Here is a 20,746-nt window from a genome sequence, read left to right on the forward strand (position 1 = left end):
TTTCTTCTCATTTTAAGTTGTGCCACATCAGTAAATGAAGGTCCTGAGAGCTTGACTCCATCCATGTTATTAAGGTTGACTCTGCTTTGAGGAGGCAGCTCTTCCCCAGTCATATCTGAATGCCTTCTAAACCTGAGGGTTTCATCATCTAGCACTGTATCAGACCATGTTCCTCTGCTATTCATAAGGTTTTCACTGGCCAATTTTTTCAGAAGTAGACTGCCAGTTCCTTCTTCTTAGTTTGTTGTAGTCTAGAAGCTCCGCTGAAACCTGTTCACCAAGGATGACCCTGCTGGTATTTGAAATACCAGTGGTAAATCTTCCAGTAACACAGCAACACTCAAGCTACCACAGTACAACAAACTGAGAGATACAGGTATCTGATGTAGTCATGCCCAATCATATACATATTAAGACACGTATTATTTTATTATGGATCCCTTGACTTTTGTTTCTCTTATATAGTACGATTAAGACATTAAATTGATAGTTTTGAAATTGTATGTAAGTAGCTTATATTATCAATGACTTTTATTTCAGGATAGTTAAGGAGGTATTATAAAGTATTGCTCATAAAAAAGATTCATTGCGTGCATTAGCCAGGATTTTCTTTTGCTATTAAAGACATTATTGGAACAATTGTCAATATTTGAATTAAATCTATAGATCAAATAATAGCTTGTATTAAAGTTAATTTCCTGATTTTAAAATTTACAATGTGGTTTTCTAAAAAAAAGTCAACACTTTCAGGAAATAAAATGGAAATACTTAGGGGTAAATATATATATACATTAATTCTCAGTATGTATATTATTGGAGATTGACAATCAGTGAACAAGATGATCTTTGCTAAGGTTAGGGCAGGGGAGGATTATAAAAACAGTCCTAATTCCTTATAATTTTAATAAGGTTTAATAAGTAACCAGGGAAAAAATCTTTATCAGGGTTTATAAGTACACAAAATGTCATGTCAAAGGTTAATTGCTATTAATGTCACTTGAAATGTCCTTGGAGGCAATAATGGACTCCTACGACCATATCATTCCAACCAACCGAAGACCTGCAGTCACATGCTCCCCTCCTCCAGTTCCACAACATTCCAGCCCTTCCCTAACCCCTCCCCACCACCAGAAACCCACCACTCCAGGAGGCTGCATCCCTTGGGACTCTTTTGGTCACCGTCATTCTGCCCTAGCACCTTGTTCATGCCTTTAGGACCATAAAACTGTAGATATCAGAGCCAGAGGAGAACTGGGAGATTAGTGAGTCCAACACACTGTGGACCATGGGAGCCCAAGGGCCCAACACACTTGGGCGCCTCTGCTTCCTTCTGCCTCTCCTAACCTTTCACATCTTGCGGACTTGTCTAATGCCTTCTCCATGAAGACGACCTCCATATTCCACCCATCAAGGACCACTCTCTTTTCCTGAGTGTCCATAGCACATGTCTGTACTTGTCCACACATCTCTATTTCAGTTAACATTTTAGTATCGTCACATATATTGTCATAAAGTGCTAAGTATTTCATGTCTAAGATTCTGGTGAGCTCCCAGCACACAGGAATCTTTGTTACCTCTAAAATGGAGCTAGCTAGCAAAAAGTAAGTGCTGAAAAAATGCTCACACTGCATTAGGAAGGCTCATGCCATCTAATCTGAATGGTTGTTTTTTTTCCAACAGTGAATCAGCTCAACAGAAGAGCAATAGTGAGGATCAGCTGCTTTTTTTATGAACATTGAGACAACTGCCTGGACTGTAAACTTCCAGATTATTTCATTAGTCACTGATAGATGAGAAGGAAATGATTTGCTCTTTGTTTTCTACTCGTGCTGCTGAATCTTCTTCTTTCTTCCCCCGCCCCCCTTTACTCACTGATTATCTCCAAGGAACAGAAACTTTAAAAATTTTTTAAATTATTTTAACACTAATTTGTAGGAGCAATCTTAGATAAAATAGAATAAGTGTAAGAAAATTCAGTGTAGACAATGCAAAACACTTTTCTTTGGCTTCATGTGTCAGATAGTTCAGCTGAAAATAAAAATATAAACCCAGAATGATTCTGCCAAAGAGAATGAAGAGGGTATTGTGTGATGGAAAGGCAGGAGACCAGAGAAGTCCTCCTCTTTTCCACTACTAATAACTGTGTTACTTGAACGAGACATTTTGTTCTTTCTGTACATCCATTTTTTCATTTCCTTAATGAGAAGGTGAACCTACAATCTGAAGCTTCTCACAACTTGGAAGTCTACTACTCTATGAACACAGGGTCTCTGAAGCTCCTGTTTTCCCGCAAAGACTTGGTAGAGAGACCCAGCTTGTTAACACACCTACATGGCTCCAGCTGTAAAGGCTGTCAGTAGTCTACTCCTCTAGCTCTCTGATCTTAGCTCTCTACCCCATCAAGGCAATTACTCAAAAACAAACAGCCAGGAGGCTCTGAACTTACTAAGATTCTCAAAATCACATAGATTATGAGGGACGGAATGGAGAGGTAGACCTGGAGTCGATTCCCACCAGAGTGCTTCTTCAGATATTCTGGCATGGTCATCACCTGCAGAGACAGACGCCTACAGGGATTCACCGCAGCGCCCAGCACATTTGGACAATTCAACATTTACTAAGCACCTACAGGTGGTTAAGCACTGTGCATGGCACCTTGGGAATACAGAGGTGAGAAAGGAATGACCCCTTGGGAGAGCAGCAAGGCACAGGAGCTGGAGTCAAAGAATCCTGGTATCTGTTCTTAGCTCTGACATTTACTGCTTCATCAGGCTCCTGCCCATTGCTCCACCCAGTCTCCATTGCCAACATCCACACCCTGGCCCCAGTCCCTGTGCTTCAGCCACATGGAACAACTTCCAGGTCCCCAAACATGCTGCACACTCTCTCATTCTGGGCCATTGCAGGCACTATTTCCCCTGTGTGAGAAACCATTTTCACCATCTTTGACTGGCAGACCCATTCCTCAAGCCTCCACTAAGGTGGTCTTTCCTCAGGGAAGCTTCCTTCGATGCCCAGCTTGCATTAGGAATCTTTCCATAGCTCCCCAGAATCTCCCAACACAGCCTTCCTACATGTGATGTCCAATCTATTTGTCCCTCTTTCCTGGTTGGAGAGAAGTGGCTTCCTGTTCTCAGACACATCCCTGAGGCACATGGTGGGAGCTCAAACAACATTTCTGAAGAGAAAGACTCTTCAATGGATAACTCTAGCCAAGATCTCCGTCCTGACCGACATGCTCATTTGCCTGATGGGTGCATTCATGCTAGTGTCTGAAAGGAACCAAGACCTCACTAAGTTCCAAAATGAACTCGTTATTCTCCCTGTTGTGTATCATATGGTCTCCTCTGGGATTCCCTCCCTCCATTAACAGTGGCCTTATGCACCAGGTCCCTGAGTGTATAGTCTTAGGATTGCTCTAGATGCTTCCCTCTCCACTGCCTTCCCTTAATCTGTCATCTCTACCTCAGAAACTTCTCCCCTTCCTCTCTGTTTCTTTGCCTATAGCCTCCCAAAGCATCATATAAACTTTCTCATTATCTTATCTTCAGCAGGTTTCCCCTCAAGTCCATTTTCCACTCAGCTGTCTGAGTGGAACTTCCTAAAACTAGAATCTGATCATGACCCTTGACTGCTTGAAAGCCCACATTTACTGCCTGTTTCTAGGAGAATAAAGAGCATACCTTTCAATCTCAGACACACACAAGGCTTTCCACCATCAAATCTACCTACACCTGCAGACCACCTCCAACCCACCACTTCTCCCACATATTTAACCATAGTTTCCCTTGACCCCCATCACTGCAAGTCCTTTCATGATTTTTAGTCTCTTTATATTGTTTCCACCAATCCTCCATGATCCCACTTTTCTACCCACAGAAGTATTACTTATTCCTCAAGACTGGACTCAGGTAATCTCTAAGAATCATGTTCTGAAGCACGTGTGTGGCCCAGCTTTAGTATTCCTGCACCACGCTGGCTGACCTCTATTGCAGTGGTCATTGTTCAGGGCCATTACTGATTTGTCTCCTTGCTGCAGCCACAGTATACACTGGGAGTCTCTCTAGGGAAGGAACTGCATCTTGGTTACCCGCATATTTCTAGAAACAGGCCAGCTGAGTGCCAGGTACCTAGACATCATGATTGAACAGAATGAATGAGTGAATAAATGAATGTATAAAGTACATCTGAAAGATAGGCACAGGACACCCAGTTGAAGATACTCACCCCCGCCTTGATGTGTATGGGGACAAAAGAACCACCCTACAGCCAGCAACAGCAGCAAGGCCTATAGAAACAAAGGGAAAAGAAGTAAATTTAAAGAGATATGGTTGTGGACCTTATCACTTCATGAACTCTGAGTCTGGGGAAAAAAAGTTTGCTTAGATCCTGTTTCACTTCACCCAGTTATGACCCCCAGACAGCAACCGTGGGTTCCTGTCCTGTTTCCATGATTCAGAGGTTACAGTGTCTAGGGGCTTAGGATGTGACAAAAGCTGTGTGGTGAAAAATGAACAGAAGATAAAGGGTCTGAGCCTAGCTGCACCCCAGAAGATTATACAGTCTTTGCCAAAATAAAATAATCTTGGAATGGAAGGAATTACAGGCAGAGTGACAAAGCAATGAGAAAGAAAGTTGGAGATAAGATATTACTAGTCCTCCCCCAAGTCTTAAAATATAATGACAATCATATAATCTTGCATTAATATGTAATGTTTACAGAGAGCCTTCACATGTATCACTCATGTTGCTCTCATGACAACCAGGTGAGGCAGATAAGCACAGTCATTCTTATCTGATGGAGCAGGAACCTGAGGCTTATTGAGATAAAGGAAGCCCAAGGGCACACGTGATAAGAGGTGCAGCTGGGATCCCTGCGGCCTGATAACCACACCTACTCAGCCAAAGTGCACATCTGTCCTTATCTCTAGGTGTTGTGTTCATTCCAGGTCCCTGACATTATCTAAGAAAAACCAGGGGCAAAATATTCAACAAAGAGGCGCAGTTGTTCGTAATGACTCAAGGTCACTTCCTAAGTCCATCTGATGGTCTGCTTACACTTGCACTATGATTCAGATTTCTTCTATACAGGCATCTCCCTCTGACCGATATGTACTCATGTGTACATGCAAATGCTGGAAATGATAAGAGAAAAAACTCAACCACCTCAAGAAATATTTATGGCATATTCACCATGTGCCCAGCCATATGCAGGATGATGGAGTTGTGTGAGTGGAGAGAGAACATGACCCCTCGTCTTAAAGAACTTAGAGTCTAATTAAGGAGACACAACTTCTATGGTAAAATGACAATAGGACACTTGGGAACTCAATCACAAAGCCTGTAGATTCTACCTACCGTCTTTCAAATCAGTCACTGTTCACTCCACTGTCACTGACTTGGTCAGGCCCCACTTGTTTAATTCCTACTTCTCCTCCTGGTATCAGCTTCAGAAAGCTCCTACCGTATGTCCCACCCCTTGTCCACAATAGATGCCCTTCCTGTGAGATCCCCCAATAGCTGCCCATGCTTCTGCCCTTATACTGGCTAAGCTGTACTGAATGTGTGTCTGTCTCTCCCACTGGAATGTAAGCTCCTCAAAAGAAGGAAGCATAGTTTTTACATTTTTTAATTCCTTGTATCTAGTTCAGAGCTGGACCTATAGTGTGATAGCTCAGAGAAGAGAGAGACAATTGAGAGCTAAAGTGGCCAAGGAGGTCAAGTGAAAGTGGGCTTGAGTCAGATAGAAATCACATTCATGGTGGGAGTAACTACTTGAACAAAATCTCAAAGGAGGGGAATGATACGTCTGGAAGAAAGGTCCTGAAAGTCAAAAAAGGGATGGACTAGGAGAGGGTAAAAATAGAAATCAAACCAAAGAGAAGTTTATCCCATACAGACTCTCCGAAAAAAAAAAATGGATATGGGCTTGACTGAAAAGGAAAAAGCCTGTGATGTGACTTATATTCCATTCAGATGATGCAATGGCAATGCCTGAAGCTGCTCCCGTTCCAGCCAGCGACACAAAGTGGCTACTGCCGATGTTACTGGCAAAAAGGGAGGTACCCATCTGGAATCCAAGAAAACAGATTAAGATCAGAGTTGAAAGACTCAAATCAGAATTCTTGAAAACAGGTAAATGTTGAGATGCTTCAATTGCTACTCCAGAGGGCAGGAGGTGGCAAACTAAGGCTGTGGAGTAAATCTGCCCATCACTTGTTTGTATGGCTCCTAAACTAGGAATGATCTTTACAGGTTTAATGTTAAAACAAAACTAAATAAAGCCAAAACAAACAGACAGTCTAGAGAGGAAGAATATTTTGAGAAATGTGAAAATTGTATGAACTTCAAATTTTAGTATCCGTAAATAAAGATTTACTGTAATACAGTCACACTCATTTGTTTATGTATTGACAATAGCTGTTTTTGTGCTAGAATGGCAGAGTTGAGTGGTTGTGATAGAATGTATGGCTCGAAAACCATAAATACTTACAATGTGGCACCCTACAGAAAAATCTTGCCAGCTGCTGCCTTAGGGGAACTTTGGCCTTTCTACCTCCAACTCTAAGTTGAGCCTGTCCTTAGTCAAGAACTTCCAAACCTCCCATCAGCCCTGGCTCTTCTGATCAGCCTCAAGAACCCCAAAACTAGGGAAGAATGGTGCTTCCTTCCATCCTCCTGGCCCTAGGACCCTCTTTTAATCCAGTACCCTTTCCACACATCAAGTCTTAAGTCTCTAGATCAAGAGAGATCTCTTGAGTGGGCACGGATGAGCCCTAGTCCTGACAGGCCTGAATTAGTGTGTGGGACCCCTGCAGTGCCCATTCCTCAAGTGCACTGCTCTCTGTTCCCACCTTTCTAGTCCTCTGTAAAATCAACTTTTCTACTCAGACATTTGGGCCTCAGGGATGGGATTGAGGTTGTTTGTGGCTATATGATTGGCTCAGCTCTGAGTATTTCCAAAAAATAATCCTAAATAGGACAAAGCAGGTAATGTCTGATTGGACACCCCAATAAAAATCCATTTCAAGCTTTCAGTTGGTCACTGGTTGTCCCCTTTAATCACTCTGGTCAGGTAATTTCCCAATATCAATATGTTTTCATACTGTATGGACAATGAGCTCAGCAGATCTGTGAATGAGGCACTTACTGAGCACCCACTGTATACCCAGTCTAGCACTGACACTCTAAGTGGTTCAGAGGAGAAGACATACCCTCTGCTGCAATAAGGGGCAGGGAGGGCAGGCAAAGGCCAGAACCCAGCAAAGAAAACACCAAATGGGCAAGAGTCAAAGAGACCTCAACACTGGCCTCATCAAAGGGGAACACACACTCCATTAACAACTAACTCCACTCAGTGCAAGGACTAAAAGTTCAGATGAAGGCTGGAGCGAGCTGGAATGCTTCTCAGATGAAGAAGGGCTTGAGCTGGGTGTTGAAAGAGGACAGCAGAGAGGGGGAGGCTAATCCAAATAAGACGGGACTCATTAACTCAGGCTTGGGAACAAAGAGGGAATGTGCTGGCATAGTATGAAGCCAAGGCAGAAAATTCTGGATGAGGAACAGGGGAAAAGAATCTGAGGGAGAGCTAAACCAGGGTCGTTAAATGTTGGACAAGTGGCTCTCATAACTGGTGACAAAGTATAACTTATTAAAACTACAAGGAAGAGCCCTGAGGTCAGGATTTAGGAAAAGAAATGCCAGCAAGTGGGCAACCAGTGTAGTTCAGAAAATATCATCAGTCCCCATGTTTCCTTTATTCACTCTTACACACACAACGGAAATGTAATTTCAGGAAGCCTTGGCCCACTCACCGGCCACCAGCTCACATCTCGACCAGCCAGGAAGAACCCTCCAACAGTGCTCCAGTTGGTCTTCAGCATGACGTGAGCAGAAGGGAAGACAAGGGAGGGTCAAACTGAACACATTCACTAAGGAGCCCGGGTGCTCTGTCCAGGGTGCTGAAAGAGGCGACGGCTGCAACACTTCTAAAGAGAGAATCGTTTTCTGGAAGCTGTGATATAACTGAAGTCCTGCTTGAGGACTTCAAAAATCCATAGTTACATAAAAACCCAGAGCTGGAAGAAACTTGAGAAATCCTATTCCTCAACTGCTATCCTAAGTGCTCTGGTTATTTTAATTTACTCAAACAATGTCAGATACCACTAAAGCTGGGCTTGAAAGAAACTTTGCAGGCTCAACCACATTACCAAAAAGAAAGAACAAAAGTAAATGGACTAAGCATCCAACTCACTAAGTTAGAAAGTGAGCAAACAACAAAGGCAAGTAAAATGAATGAGATGATAAAAATAAAATCCTTATTCACTCATGCCAGTAACTGGGGATGCCAAACAGAGTAAGTCTGACTTCCCAGTGCTGGCTCTCTTCAAAACAATGGGGTTGTTAGGAGAATAAATTAACTCACACAGTTCAGTCTAAACCTTACTTATGTCACACACAGACAAACGACTCTGATACAAAGACGGTGAAATTTGTGAAAGCTGTCACGTTTCCTCAGCTTCGTCACTCCACACCTCTCCCTCCATAAGATGCCTTCCCCACATGTCTTGTGCCCACCCCAAAGCCCCAATGAGCTCCCACATACCCACACCCCAACTACTATCATCAATATGAAGTAAATGACGATGACAGAGATGTCAGCAGCGTTTCGGATTCATTCTGACAACACAGGCTGCTCCGTGGCCCTGGCCGTGGTTCTGGGCTTAATGTGCTGGCCATGGCTGCAAGTGGGGCTTCTCCTTCCCAGGGTGGCCCCTTTCTTATATAAGCTGTGGGTTAATGATCAGCCTCAGGCAGGTGGGGCGTGTTATCAGAGCTGGTGCCTGGCATGGGGACCTTTAAACCTCTCCTCTGAAGCTGGACTCTGAGACCCTGGCTCTCCAGCAGTCAGTGTTGGCCTAGTTGGAGGTTGAGAATGAGGCATGAGGGTCGAGAAATGGGGTAAGAATTGGAGGTGGAGGGTGCAGGGTCACTGTGTGGATACACAGGGCCTTTATGAAGACTTAACCAGGTTGAGTGAGGATTAGGGAGAGACAAAGAGAGAGATAGAAGAGAAAGACGGAAGTGAAGAGGCCAGAAAACAGCCAGGAAGGGACAGAGGGCAATGGTCCCTTATGGATCAGTTAAGATTCCTGAACCAGAAGTTATATCCCTTGAAAATGAAGTTAATTATGCATTTCATGGGTTCTAAAGACCTATATTTTTCTGTAAGGGTAACTTGAAATGGGCTTCATATGACACATCAGGACTGTGGTGACCTATGCAAGAAAGGGAAGTGACTCTAAGAGCACAGCACACGGTGGGGGGCCAGGGGGAGCAATGACAGTGCTATTGGTGGCTAGATCAGAGGTTTTGACCTGAAAGCATGACTTGGGGCTCATGACCCCAGGGCCACAGCCAGAAGTTCAAGGTTAATCCTTGACAGTCTTGATTTGCACCTGTGGCCAATATGAATGGTCTGGTTGTTGATCGTTTGTTATTTGAGAATGCCAAGGGATCCAGGGTCATTCAAGAGAAGTCTTCCTCCTCCTGAGGGTGAACCAGAACCAGACACATCACTAACTAAGTGCTGGGAGTCCTCAAATAGCCCACCTGGAAGAATAGAAACTCCCGTGCAGGGAAGGCAGTCTCATCATTCATTTCATCAGGGAGAACCACCTAGTTCCAAAATAAGGAGTATAGGCTCCAGGGCTGACCCTTAACTTCCGTGAACCTTATACCACTTTCAGCTGTAAAGTGTGGATAGTAATGCACTCCCACCTGGATGGAGACCACTTAGCCTAATCTTTATGAATCAATGATCACCAGTCAGGACATCCAAGAAATTAAGGGCTGTGGTCATATGATCTCAAAGAAGAGGGATCTGAGGTTAACTCTTACAATGTTTCAGTAGAGTGCTGCTGCTTTGGGATGAAGGATGGCCCCAGGATATACAATTATTCCCACTTTGAGATAGAATCAAATTCTGAGACTGTCAGTGAAGAACATCTCCAGAAAGAAGGGCGGACCCAGACAATTACATTCCAATTGAGTTCCATCCCAAGAGCCATGGTGTAGCTTCTGCAACCACACCAAGAAAGCAAGAATTCAAACCAGAGGAACAAAATGCTAACAAAGGGCAGACTTAGCTGGAAGTAGAGCAGGTAATTATGAATGAATGACCCCATCTTTCATTCATTCAGACAAACATTACTGAATGCCTAAGTAATTGCAAGCACAGTAAAAGCCATAATGAATGAATCTAAAACAGGGAAATTCATAATGGACATATTAAAAGAAGAAACTGCCCGAGGAAAACATGCATCAAACATCACGGGGCTGCTGTTTCTTAGTCTACCTCTTTCTAGCATGACTGAGTGGACTTTATTCTTGCACATCTAGTATCTACAGCTGACTATATCACATTGGCTTCAAATACGTGTTTTAACAGCAAAATAATGATTTTTTGTCCAAATAGCCTGTAATTACACCAGTATACCTTTATCTCACTGGGCAAAATTTACAACTGGCTTGCTTCCCTTCCACGCCACAGAATGGGACTAAAGGAATGCAGAGTAAATAATCTGGCCTTCATGAGCACACTCTGCAGCAGAAATCAAGACTCAGATGGAATAAGTGTGGCAGAAGATAGCCACGGCCAGCAAGACAATGATGTTGATGTTCACCATTGTTCACCACAAAGGCTTCTCAGAGGTGTCCGTCAGCTTCGGCTGCATTGCTGCCTCCTCTTCCTTGGTAATCTTGGGACACTTCTCCAGGTCCAGCCCACAGAACAGGTCATAGGACCACTGGAAGCATACTTTATTCTCCACAGGAACTAAAGGATTATTGGATACAGGAGGAAGAGGGAACACAATAAGTTTCTATAGGAACAGTCATTCAGAACACTTTACAGAGATGCTTTTCATCCACTTTGGAGAATCTGCTCAACTCTCTTGACCGATGGAAATGATGCAAAGTATTAATAGGCACTTAACTCATTGTAAGGAAATGGAATAGATAAACTCTTCATTCTCATCATCAGTAAGACTAAATTTTGAACATATTGTGCCCAATGCAAACGCATTTCAAAGTAGATCAGTCACAGAATCCACGGCGTAATTTAGTAAAATCATACCAGTGAGGCCTAAAATCAAACATAAAAAAAACTTATGAGAGAAAAATGAGCAATAAGCTGGGGAACTCTGACATAGGAAGGACATGGAAAACCCAACTCAGAAATACATGAACTCATATCTGTTTGCTACATCTCTGGGAAGCAATGAGACCAGCATGACTCAGGAGTGCATTGGCTGTACCTGGAAATTCCAAAGCTTCATAACAGACACAGCCAGGCAGCAAGGATGGTCTGAAGATGTCACTGCAGTAATCAACGCTTTCAGGGCTAAAGACTTTCTGTGGTGTGGCACCATAGCTTAATCAACTCATCTAGTTTGTTCTACCACTCAAAGTGGATGCCTATCACAGGAACTGGCTCTCTGCTCTGAGCCTAGTGCAGCATGGGAGGTAGATAGACCTGGGATCCAGTTCCAGCTCTGCCAATCACTGGCTATGAGGTCTAGGCCTCTGTGTTTTCAGCACCATGGTCGGGGCCTTGGGCTCTGCACACACCCCAGTACTGTATTGAAAACTTAGTCAGAAATTTAGAACTGGAAAGGACCTTATAGAACAAGATCACTTACTCCTCTGTCAGAGTTGGGACTAATTCCCATATTTTGGCTTTGGCCAAATTGCCACACTCTCTGGTCCTCAATTTTAGAATTTGACTAGTAATAACTACTTCACAGAATTACTATGATCAGCTCTGCCACTCCAGGTGACGTTCATGGAAAACATATGACATACTCATATTCCACATTTCTCACCAAGCAGTACATTTCCAAGGAAACAGTGCTATGAAAAGGTGGACCCCAGGCCATCTTCCCAGGCAGACAGTCTGTAGAAAAGGGTTCAGGCCTGCTGTTGACTTTTTATTCACAGGCCCACCCTAGGACCTCAAGTCAATGCACTCACATTACATATTCCTCAGATATTTTGTGAACTTATTTTGACAAACACATCTCTAATAATTTATTCACTGTTTCTATCAAAAATATTATGTGCCCCATGAGACTGTCAACTGAGCATATTCTACTCTGGATACAGGTTTGTCTGGGTCTTCCTCATGGCTTCCTCACAAGCTGTCTTTTTAGAACTCCAAAAGAGAGTCAGTTGACCACCATATTACTCCTATGTGCCCTCCTCTTGAGGCCATGCTGGTTCCATGGTTGATTTTCTTAAATGATTTCCATCCACATTCATGCCTCAGTATTCAGAAGATCACCGAGGACTCTGACATATGGAGCAGGCAGTGGCAATTTGCTTTCCATCATACCCAGGAAGCTGTCTTAGTAAAGTGTCATTGTGATTCACAGCCATACAGATCACAGAAACCTGACTATTCAATAACTCTGCCCTATGCAATTCAAGGAAACCCTGGTGGTGTAGTGGTTAAGAGCTATGGCTGCTAACCAAAAGTTTGGCAGTTCAAATCTACCAGGTGCTCCTTGGAAACTCTATGGGGCATTTCTACTCCATCCTATAGGGTCGCTATGAGTCAGAATCGACTTGACAGCAACGAGTCTTTTTTTATATGCAGTTCAAAGGTGTATCTCTCTCAGATTATCTGTAAAAGAAAAGATTAAACACAGCTCACAAAACGTGAGCCAAACAGTGGTTCCAACCAGATACTGATCCATTGAACCCTAAGATGGCATTGTGTCACATGTGTCCACCAGATCACTCAGGTGGAGTCCACATCAATTGGCCTCTTCTCCCTTTCAGAGGAGAACCATTCCAGAAGCTTCTCCAAGCAATAAGCATAACTTGGTATCATATCTGAGAGAAACAGCCATGAGTACTATTATCTTGCCCTGAGAGTCTCACTCTTGAGGAGAGAGAGTATATCTTTCCCTTAAGTTGTAACTCATTTGTTGGCACCTTGTTCCCTGAATTTCCTCTTTCCTCCATTTATTATCCATCCTAACCCAGACTTGGTTTCTCCAGATGGGGCCTCTAGTTCAGATATACTGCAGACAAATAAAGAAAGCAGCAATAGAAGTCTTCCAGGGTCCTTCTTTTGTCAAAGTCCAGGAGGAGGAGGTAAGGTTGGAGAAGTAAAATATTATAGGACCAGCTCTACATGAAGTAGCAGATGGCACTGTGGTCAGTCCTAATCTGGACACGTGATACGAGGTTAATAGCTAACTCAGAGTTTCCTTAAAAAATCAAAAGAATATTTCAGATAAATGGAATCATATAATATTTATATAAAATATACAGAATAGGCAAATCTATAGAGACAGAAAGCAAGATAGTGGTTACCTTGGATTAATGGGGATTGAGGAATTGGTGGGTGATGGCTTAGGGGTAGAGATTTCTTTGTGAGGTGATGAAAATGTTCTAAAATAGATTGGGGTGGTGATTACAAAACTCTATGAAAATAGTAAAAGCCATTGACTTGTATACCTTAAATGGGTGAATTGTATGGTATACGAATTATATCTCAATAAAGCTGCTTAAAAATCAAAAGAATAGGGACAATATCTTAAGTAGCAATGTCCCCTTTATAACACACAAATGCAACCCTGGGTCCAAGACCACTGGCTCCAGTTACACAAAAGGGAAACTTCGTGAAGTGGAAAAACCAGAAAATTGTGTCTCTGCATTGTTCCACACTCCAGTACTCAGAAGCTCCTCCACAGGGAGTCCCCATTTATGAGTCCCATATTTAAGCCAGTCACATCGTCAGCTTGTCTAGTAGTCAACCCTTCTTGCCCTCATCAATACCTGTATTTAACAGTAAATGTTTAAATTTACCTTTTTTGATTTTTAGTTTAGAGACTGCTCTGTGAGTTGTAAAGGATATACATTCATACAAAAATTGTGATTTTAGCCCATTTTAGCCATCTTGAAATGTGTTTCTTGATTCTATGAGATGTATGTCAGAAGACTAAATGGACTGAAAGTACATCCTTCAAAACCCTTGATAGTGTTCTCAGTGGTGGTTTCAGGTGCAGGGCAAATGAAACCCAAGGAGGAAGAAGTCTGTATTCCTATCAATTCCTGTTTTAATCCTCCGGAAACAATGCACTCTGGTCCTGTGTAGTACACCTGTTAGTTATGTGGCAGCCCTTGTCCTCAGGCCATTCTCCTCAAAGCCATTATAATATAGAGTTTTTCTTGACTTTTAGGACAGTCCCTCCAACCTCTGAGGCTTCATCATGACTTGACCTCAACTCTGCCCACTCATTTCGTGTACTCAAATGTCCACCTCCAGAGGCTGGGCAAACATATCCAACCTGGCATCCTAGTCCCCCGGTGAGCCAGCAGTTGGATTCTTTTGATGGGCGTCTACACCACCCACTTTCATTGTCCTTTAGAAGTCTTACGGGACCTTTTCATAATTGAATTCTCAATACCAGACCAGAGCATTCTTTTTTTGTGTATGTGTGTGAGGCCGTGCGTGCTTTTTTTTTTTTTATTGTTGAATAGTATTTTATTGTATGGATGTGCCACAGTTAATGGACATTTATGCTGTTCCCAGTTACACATTATTATAAATAAAGCTTCTATAAACATTAATATACACATCTTTTTAGGAAATATGCTTTCATTTCTATTTGGTAAATATCTAGGAGTGAAATGGCCAGATCATATGATATAAAACCAAAACCAAACCCATTGCCGTTGAGTCGATTCTGATTCATAGCGACCCTACAGTAGGACAGCGTAGAACTGCTCCATAGAGTTTCCAAGGAGTAGCTGGTGGATTCAAACTGCCGGCCTTTTGGTTAATTGACATAGCAGACCAGAGCATTCTTGATTGTACATTAATTAAAGGCCTACTTGCCTGACCATATGGTGTGACCATTAGGTATGGTTCAAGAAACTTTGAATACCCGGATGTTACCCTGTGAAAGACAAGCAAACTCTTCCTGTGCTGCCATATATATTGTTCTTACTTTAGCCTACCATGAGGACTTAACTTTGTGTTCATCGGAGAATGAAGCACCCTGCTTTACTTCAGTGGAAAGAGGGATTAGGTTCACAAGATTCAGTTGTAGCAGTAGGTGGCCCCTTGAGGTGAGGGTGGTGGTTTCCACCACCAGTTCTAGAGGCAGACATTTCACCCATTCATGGATAGAGAGCATTCCCCCCAGAAATACTCCCCCTAAACTTAGCATGAGCCATTTCATTGAGGAATTTCGTGGCACAAGTCTTTATTAGAATGTCTTTTTGACATCACCTGAGACATAATAGGTTCTTAAGCCTCAATATAATCTGACATCTTTCATCCCAGTGTTGTTGTTATGTTGTTAGGTGTCATCAAGTCGGTTCAAACTCATAGCCATCCTATCTACAACAGAACGAAACACTGCCCAGTCCTGCACAATCCTCACAATCGTTGTTATGCTTGAGCCCATTGTTGTAGACACTGTATCAATCCATCTCATTGGGGGTCTTCCTCTTCTTCACTGACCCTCTACTTTACCTAGCATGATGTCTTTCTCCAGGGACTGGTCCCTCCTGATAACATGTCCAAAGCACATGAGACGAAGTCTGTCCACACTTGTGTCTAAAGAGCACCCCGGATGTACTTCTTCCAGGACAGATTTGTTCGTTCTTCTGGAAGTCCATGGTGTATTCAATACTCTTCGCCAACACCAGAATTCAAAGGCATCAATTTTTCTTTGGTCTTCCTTATTCATTATCCAGCTTTTGCATGCATATGTGGTGATTGAAAACACTATGGCTTGGGTCAGGCACATCTTAGTCCTTAAAGTGACATCTTTACTTTTTAACACTTTAAAGAAGTCTTTTGCAGTAGATTTGCCCAAGGCAGTGCGTCGTTTGATTTCCCGACTGCTGCTTCCATGGGCGTTAATTGTGGATCCAAGTAAAACGAAACCCTTGAAAACTTCAATATTTTCTCTTATTTATCATGACGTTGTTTATTGGTCCAGTTGTGAGGGTTTTTCTTTTCTTTATGTTGAAGTGCAATCCATACTGAAGGTTCAGCCCAGTAGCATGCTAAAACTGTCCAGCAGGCTACATGTAGCTCTGGAATCAGGGAGTGTTCTAGTCCAAATTCCAATGGTCACCTCTAGGTGGCTGCATAGACTTTCATCAGAAACTCCAGCTTGCCTGTGTTTTAGCTGCAGACGCATTCACAGCATTGGAATTAGGGTTGGGGTTTCCATTGTCCTTTCAGAATCCAGAACTGTTTAATATTTACTGCATAGGCAGGTTCCGGCAATTCTAAAAGCTCCCATTTAGTATAGTCAATTATACTGGGCCAAGTGTGGACTTCACCAAGCTGGTGATATCAAGACCTCCAGTTATGAATCCTGTCCATTTCATTTACACTTTTAGGTAAAGATGATAGCACGAGTACATATCTCTTTCTTTCTCATCTTCCAACTTGTGGTTTTGCCATGACCTTGGTACATTTTATCATAGCATCTTAATATTGCCTTCCTCCGGTCTGTAGGTATTACAATACATTGTTCATTGGTATGCACTACAGCTTAGCTCACTACTCCCAGACAGAGTAGAACTGCCCCATAGGGTTTCCAAGGAGCTCCTGGTGGATTCGAACTGACGATCTTTTGGTTAGCAGCCAAACTCTTAACCACTATGCCCCCAGGATTTCCCCTTTTATCACAGCATCTTAATATTACCTTCCTCCTGCCCCGTAAGATTATGATATATTGTTCATTGGTATTCACTAAAACGTAACTAACTCACTACTCCCAGGCCATTTAACATTTTTTGGGTAGCTTTTAATTTTGATACAATTTCAAACTTACAAAAAAGTTTCAAGAATTGCACAGTGTACCCCAGTATATCCTTCACCCAGATCACCATGTTAACATTCGCCATGTTGGCTTTTATTTGAGTGGTTGAATCAGAGAATCACAGCTTCAGAGATGGAAGGCATTTTGTTGAGGGGGGCAGGGGCTTGCTCGAAGGGACGTAGTGGGATGGGGCAGATGGGGGAGCCCTGCCTTTCATGCCACACCGGGCAGGAAGGAGGATCCCATACTCCATCCCTCCAGAATCCTCTCTCTCTCCCCCACTCCCACTCAGCACCTCACTCCTCAGAACATTCCCTCTACCTACCTCCATCTGTGACATCCTTTTCTGCCCCTCACTTTCATACCTGACTCATTCTTCAAGACTCAGCCCAGTATCACCTACTCCAGGAAGCCTTCCTGGATTGCTTTCCCCTTTGCCCCCACTCCCCAGGCTGAGAGGCATCCCCTTGCCCCTGCCTGTCTTCCCATACCACTAGACTGATGTGACCTCTGCTAAAAACTTGTCTTTGGCCAGCCCCACTCACCAGGTCGCCTCCTCCCCTCGCCCCAGGCCTGTGCTTGCTAGTGCCGCAACCCTCATCACTCTGTACTAGAATTGTTTGTTCTCTGCCCTCCCTGACTTTTGCGCTCCTTAAAGGCTGAGCCCTAACCCTCCTGCTCCTTTGTAAACAGCTTTATTGAGATACTGTTCACATACCGTACAATTCACCCATTTAAGGTATACAGTTCAGTGGTTGTGTAACCACCACCACAAAAACGAAATTTTTCGAGCATTTCAACTACCCCCCCCCCAAAAAAAAAAAAAAAAACCCACACCCATTAGCAGTCAGTCTCCATTGCCCTCTTCCCCCAGCCCCAGACAACCACTAATCTACTTTCTGTCTCTATAGATTTCCCCATTCAGGACATTTCACAGACATGGAATCATACAATGTGAGTCCTTTGTGACTGGCTTCTGTCACTCAGCATAATGATTTCAAGGGTCACCCACGCTGTAGCATGAAGTACTCCATTCCTTTTATGGCTGAATAATATTCCATGTTGTTTTTCCATTGATGGACACTTGGGTTGTTTCTACCGTTTGGCTATTGGGAATAAGGCTGTTATCAACATCCGTGTACAAGTTTTTGTGTGGACGTATGTTTTCAACTCTCTTTGGTGTATACCTAGCAGTGGCATTGCTAGGTCACCCTAAGGAGCGCTGGTGGTGCAATGGTTAAGTGCTTGGCTGCTAACTGAAAGACTGGCAGTTCGAACCCATCTGGTGATCTGCTTCCGTAAAGATTAATCCAAAGCCAAACCCATTGCCATCAAGTAGATTCTGACTCATAGTGACCCTATAGGACAGAGTAGAACTGCCCCATAGAGTTTCTTTACAGAAACAAACTGCCGCATCTTTCTCCTGTGGAGCGGCTGGTGGGTTTGAACAGCTGACCTTTCGGTTAGCAGCCAAGTGCTTTAACCACTGCACCACCAGGCAGTTCTACTCTGTCACGTAGGATCCCTATGAGTCGGAATTGACTTGACAGCACACAGCAACAACGTGCTGACCCTGTGTTTCACAACTGAGGAACTGCCAGACTGTTTTCCAAAGCGACTGTAGCATTTTACTTCCCCACCGGCAGGGTATGAGGGTTCTGATTGCTCCATATTCTCGTCAACACCTGTAATTACCTGACTTTTTGATTCTAAGCCATCCTAGAGAGTGTGAAGTGGTAGCCTTAAACCCTTTATTGACCAGGCAGCGAGGCCTGGAGGTGGAGCTATGGGCCCTGGAGGCCAATCCTGGGCTAGAAGCCCAACCACTTCTGCCTGAGGGGTTTGGGCCAGGTCTTTTCACCTGGCTGAGACTCATCTTCGCCTTCTGTGGAATGGAACCATACTAGGTGGCTGAGAGGTAGGCTGTAAAGTCCTCAGCACAGTGGCTTGGCATAAAGCACGCGTTACAGCTAGATGATCACGTCAGCGCTCCAAAGCCAGCACAGGTTCTGGTGTGGGGCGGGGCTTTGTGGTTGTAGCTGGAGCGGACAGCAGCGAGTGTGGCCCAGGGCAGACACCAGCCGAGGACCTGGGCTGGGGCCGGCCTGGACGTGAGGAGGCCTGAGGAGGCGCTCACTGCCTCCTGTTCTGGGGCCCTTTGGCCAAAGCCCCTTCCAGAAGGCTCTTGCCTAGCTTGGGAAGTCGTTTTCTTTCTATAGGTGTTTTTTGAGACTCAGCACACGTGAGCCACATCCTGATGGTTTGAATTAGGAAGCAGCTGATGCCTTCTGGAAAACCTAGGAAAACATTATTGTTGGAGGCCAGTCTCTCGCTGGCAGGGCTGACTGCCTGGCCTGGCGTTCCAGATCACAAAAGCCTTCACTGGCAAAATTGGAGCCTCCCCACTGGGGACTCCCCTCAAGTCCCCTTTCCCCAGCCATCCCTTGGGACTGGCAAACCATGGCTGCCCGTGGGAGTTGGGACAAGACTCCTGTGAGGTCTGGGCTCCTCTGTCCAGCAGTGTGTTGGTTGACCAAGGGCTGACTCAACTCCCAGGTGTCTGGCGCAGTGCAAAGGTGGTACCCTCTTGAGAAGCGGGGGCTGCTGGGGAGGCAGCAGGGCCAGAAGGAAGGTGCCAACAGGCTGGTTGGATGCTGAGCTTGTGGAAGGAGAGACAGTGTTAACAGCTTTCATTTCACAGATGAGGAAACTGAGGCTCACACAGCCAGGACTGGCTCAGAAGCCTCACCTTTCCTTTCCACGCTGAGAATGGGAGTAAAAGTAAAAGTGCTTTGTGACCCAAAAGGCACAGCGCAGCCATGAGGGGTTTTCAGTATCTTCCTTAGCTGTTTTCCTCACCTGGGCTTGTCCTTTCCTGCCCTACTAACCCAACCGGAGTAGCCAGAGCAGGTAGATGGAAAAGCCTGGAGGGACCTTCCCTCGGGCCAGACACCGCCTGGCTGTGGCTTCCACATGCTCACCAACAGTCAGAGCCCCATGCCTGGGGCCCCCTTATCTCTGGCCCAGCCTCGAGGGTGCAGTTTGTGCTTTGCTACAGGCTGAGAAGTCCAACCTCAGATGGACAGGGGTGAATTGTCCGGGCCTGTGGCACCCTGATAAGGCCCCTCAGCATGTGACAGAGGGCCAGGAGGCCCCCTCACACCACCTTCCTGCACTCAGCCCCTACAACCCTCTGCTCCTTAACTTCTAGAAGGACAGGCACCCTGAGGGTGGACCCTGGAGCTCAGTGGCCCCCACCCTTGCGGCCTACCTCCTTACCACTCCTCAGGTGAGCCAGGCCTGGCTCCAAACCACTGCCACATCCCAGCACTGGGTGTGGGCGCCTGTTTGCTGATCCTAAAATGAGATTTCGCTTGTCTCTACCCCATGGGGCTGTTGGAAAGATCAAATGAGGTGGCACATGGCACACATAAGAACAGGCTGGCACATGCAGTAGGTGCTCAACAATTGGTCAATTGGTTTATTTGTTTTCCAAGTGCTTGTGCCCTAAGCTGTAGGGTTTTCTTGGTTTAAATCTTTATGGAAACAGATTGCCAGGTCTTTCTTCTGTAATACTTCTGGGTGGGTTTGAACTATCAACCTTTAGGTTAGTGCAAAAAAAACAAGCCTGCTGCCGTTGAGTCGATCTTGATTCATAGTGACCCTATAGGACAGAATAGAACTGCCCCATAGTGTTTACAACGCTGTAATCTTTATTGAAGCAAACTGCCACGACTTTCTTTCTTTTATTAGCACTTTTATTTATTTATTTCAGTCTTTTTATTATTTAAAATTTTTTATTGTTGTAGTTTAAGTGAAAGTTTACAATTCAAGTTAGACTCTCATACAAAAATCCATACACACATTATTATGTGACCCTAGTTGCT

At 44.2% G+C, this 20,746-nt stretch overlaps 1 protein-coding gene across 1 annotated transcript in view; it reads right to left on the bottom strand.

Moving 5' to 3' along the window:
• LOC101359205 (solute carrier family 5 member 4-like) overlaps nt 1-16,944 on the bottom strand; it is a 66,393-nt gene extending 49,449 nt beyond the window's left edge. Inside the window, 8 exon segments of the mRNA XM_023733654.1 lie at nt 2,447-2,551; nt 4,228-4,254; nt 4,256-4,288; nt 5,966-6,070; nt 7,815-7,886; nt 8,606-8,789; nt 10,696-10,837; nt 16,872-16,944. Of these exon segments, the coding sequence (XP_023589422.1) occupies nt 2,447-2,551; nt 4,228-4,254; nt 4,256-4,288; nt 5,966-6,070; nt 7,815-7,886; nt 8,606-8,789; nt 10,696-10,837; nt 16,872-16,944 (741 nt within the window).
• Nucleotides 16,945-20,746: the final 3,802 nt, after the last annotated feature.

The sequence above is a fragment of the Trichechus manatus genome, unplaced genomic scaffold (genome assembly GCF_000243295.1).
Source record: "Trichechus manatus latirostris isolate Lorelei unplaced genomic scaffold, TriManLat1.0 scaffold00061, whole genome shotgun sequence".
Taxonomy (NCBI): domain Eukaryota; kingdom Metazoa; phylum Chordata; class Mammalia; order Sirenia; family Trichechidae; genus Trichechus; species Trichechus manatus.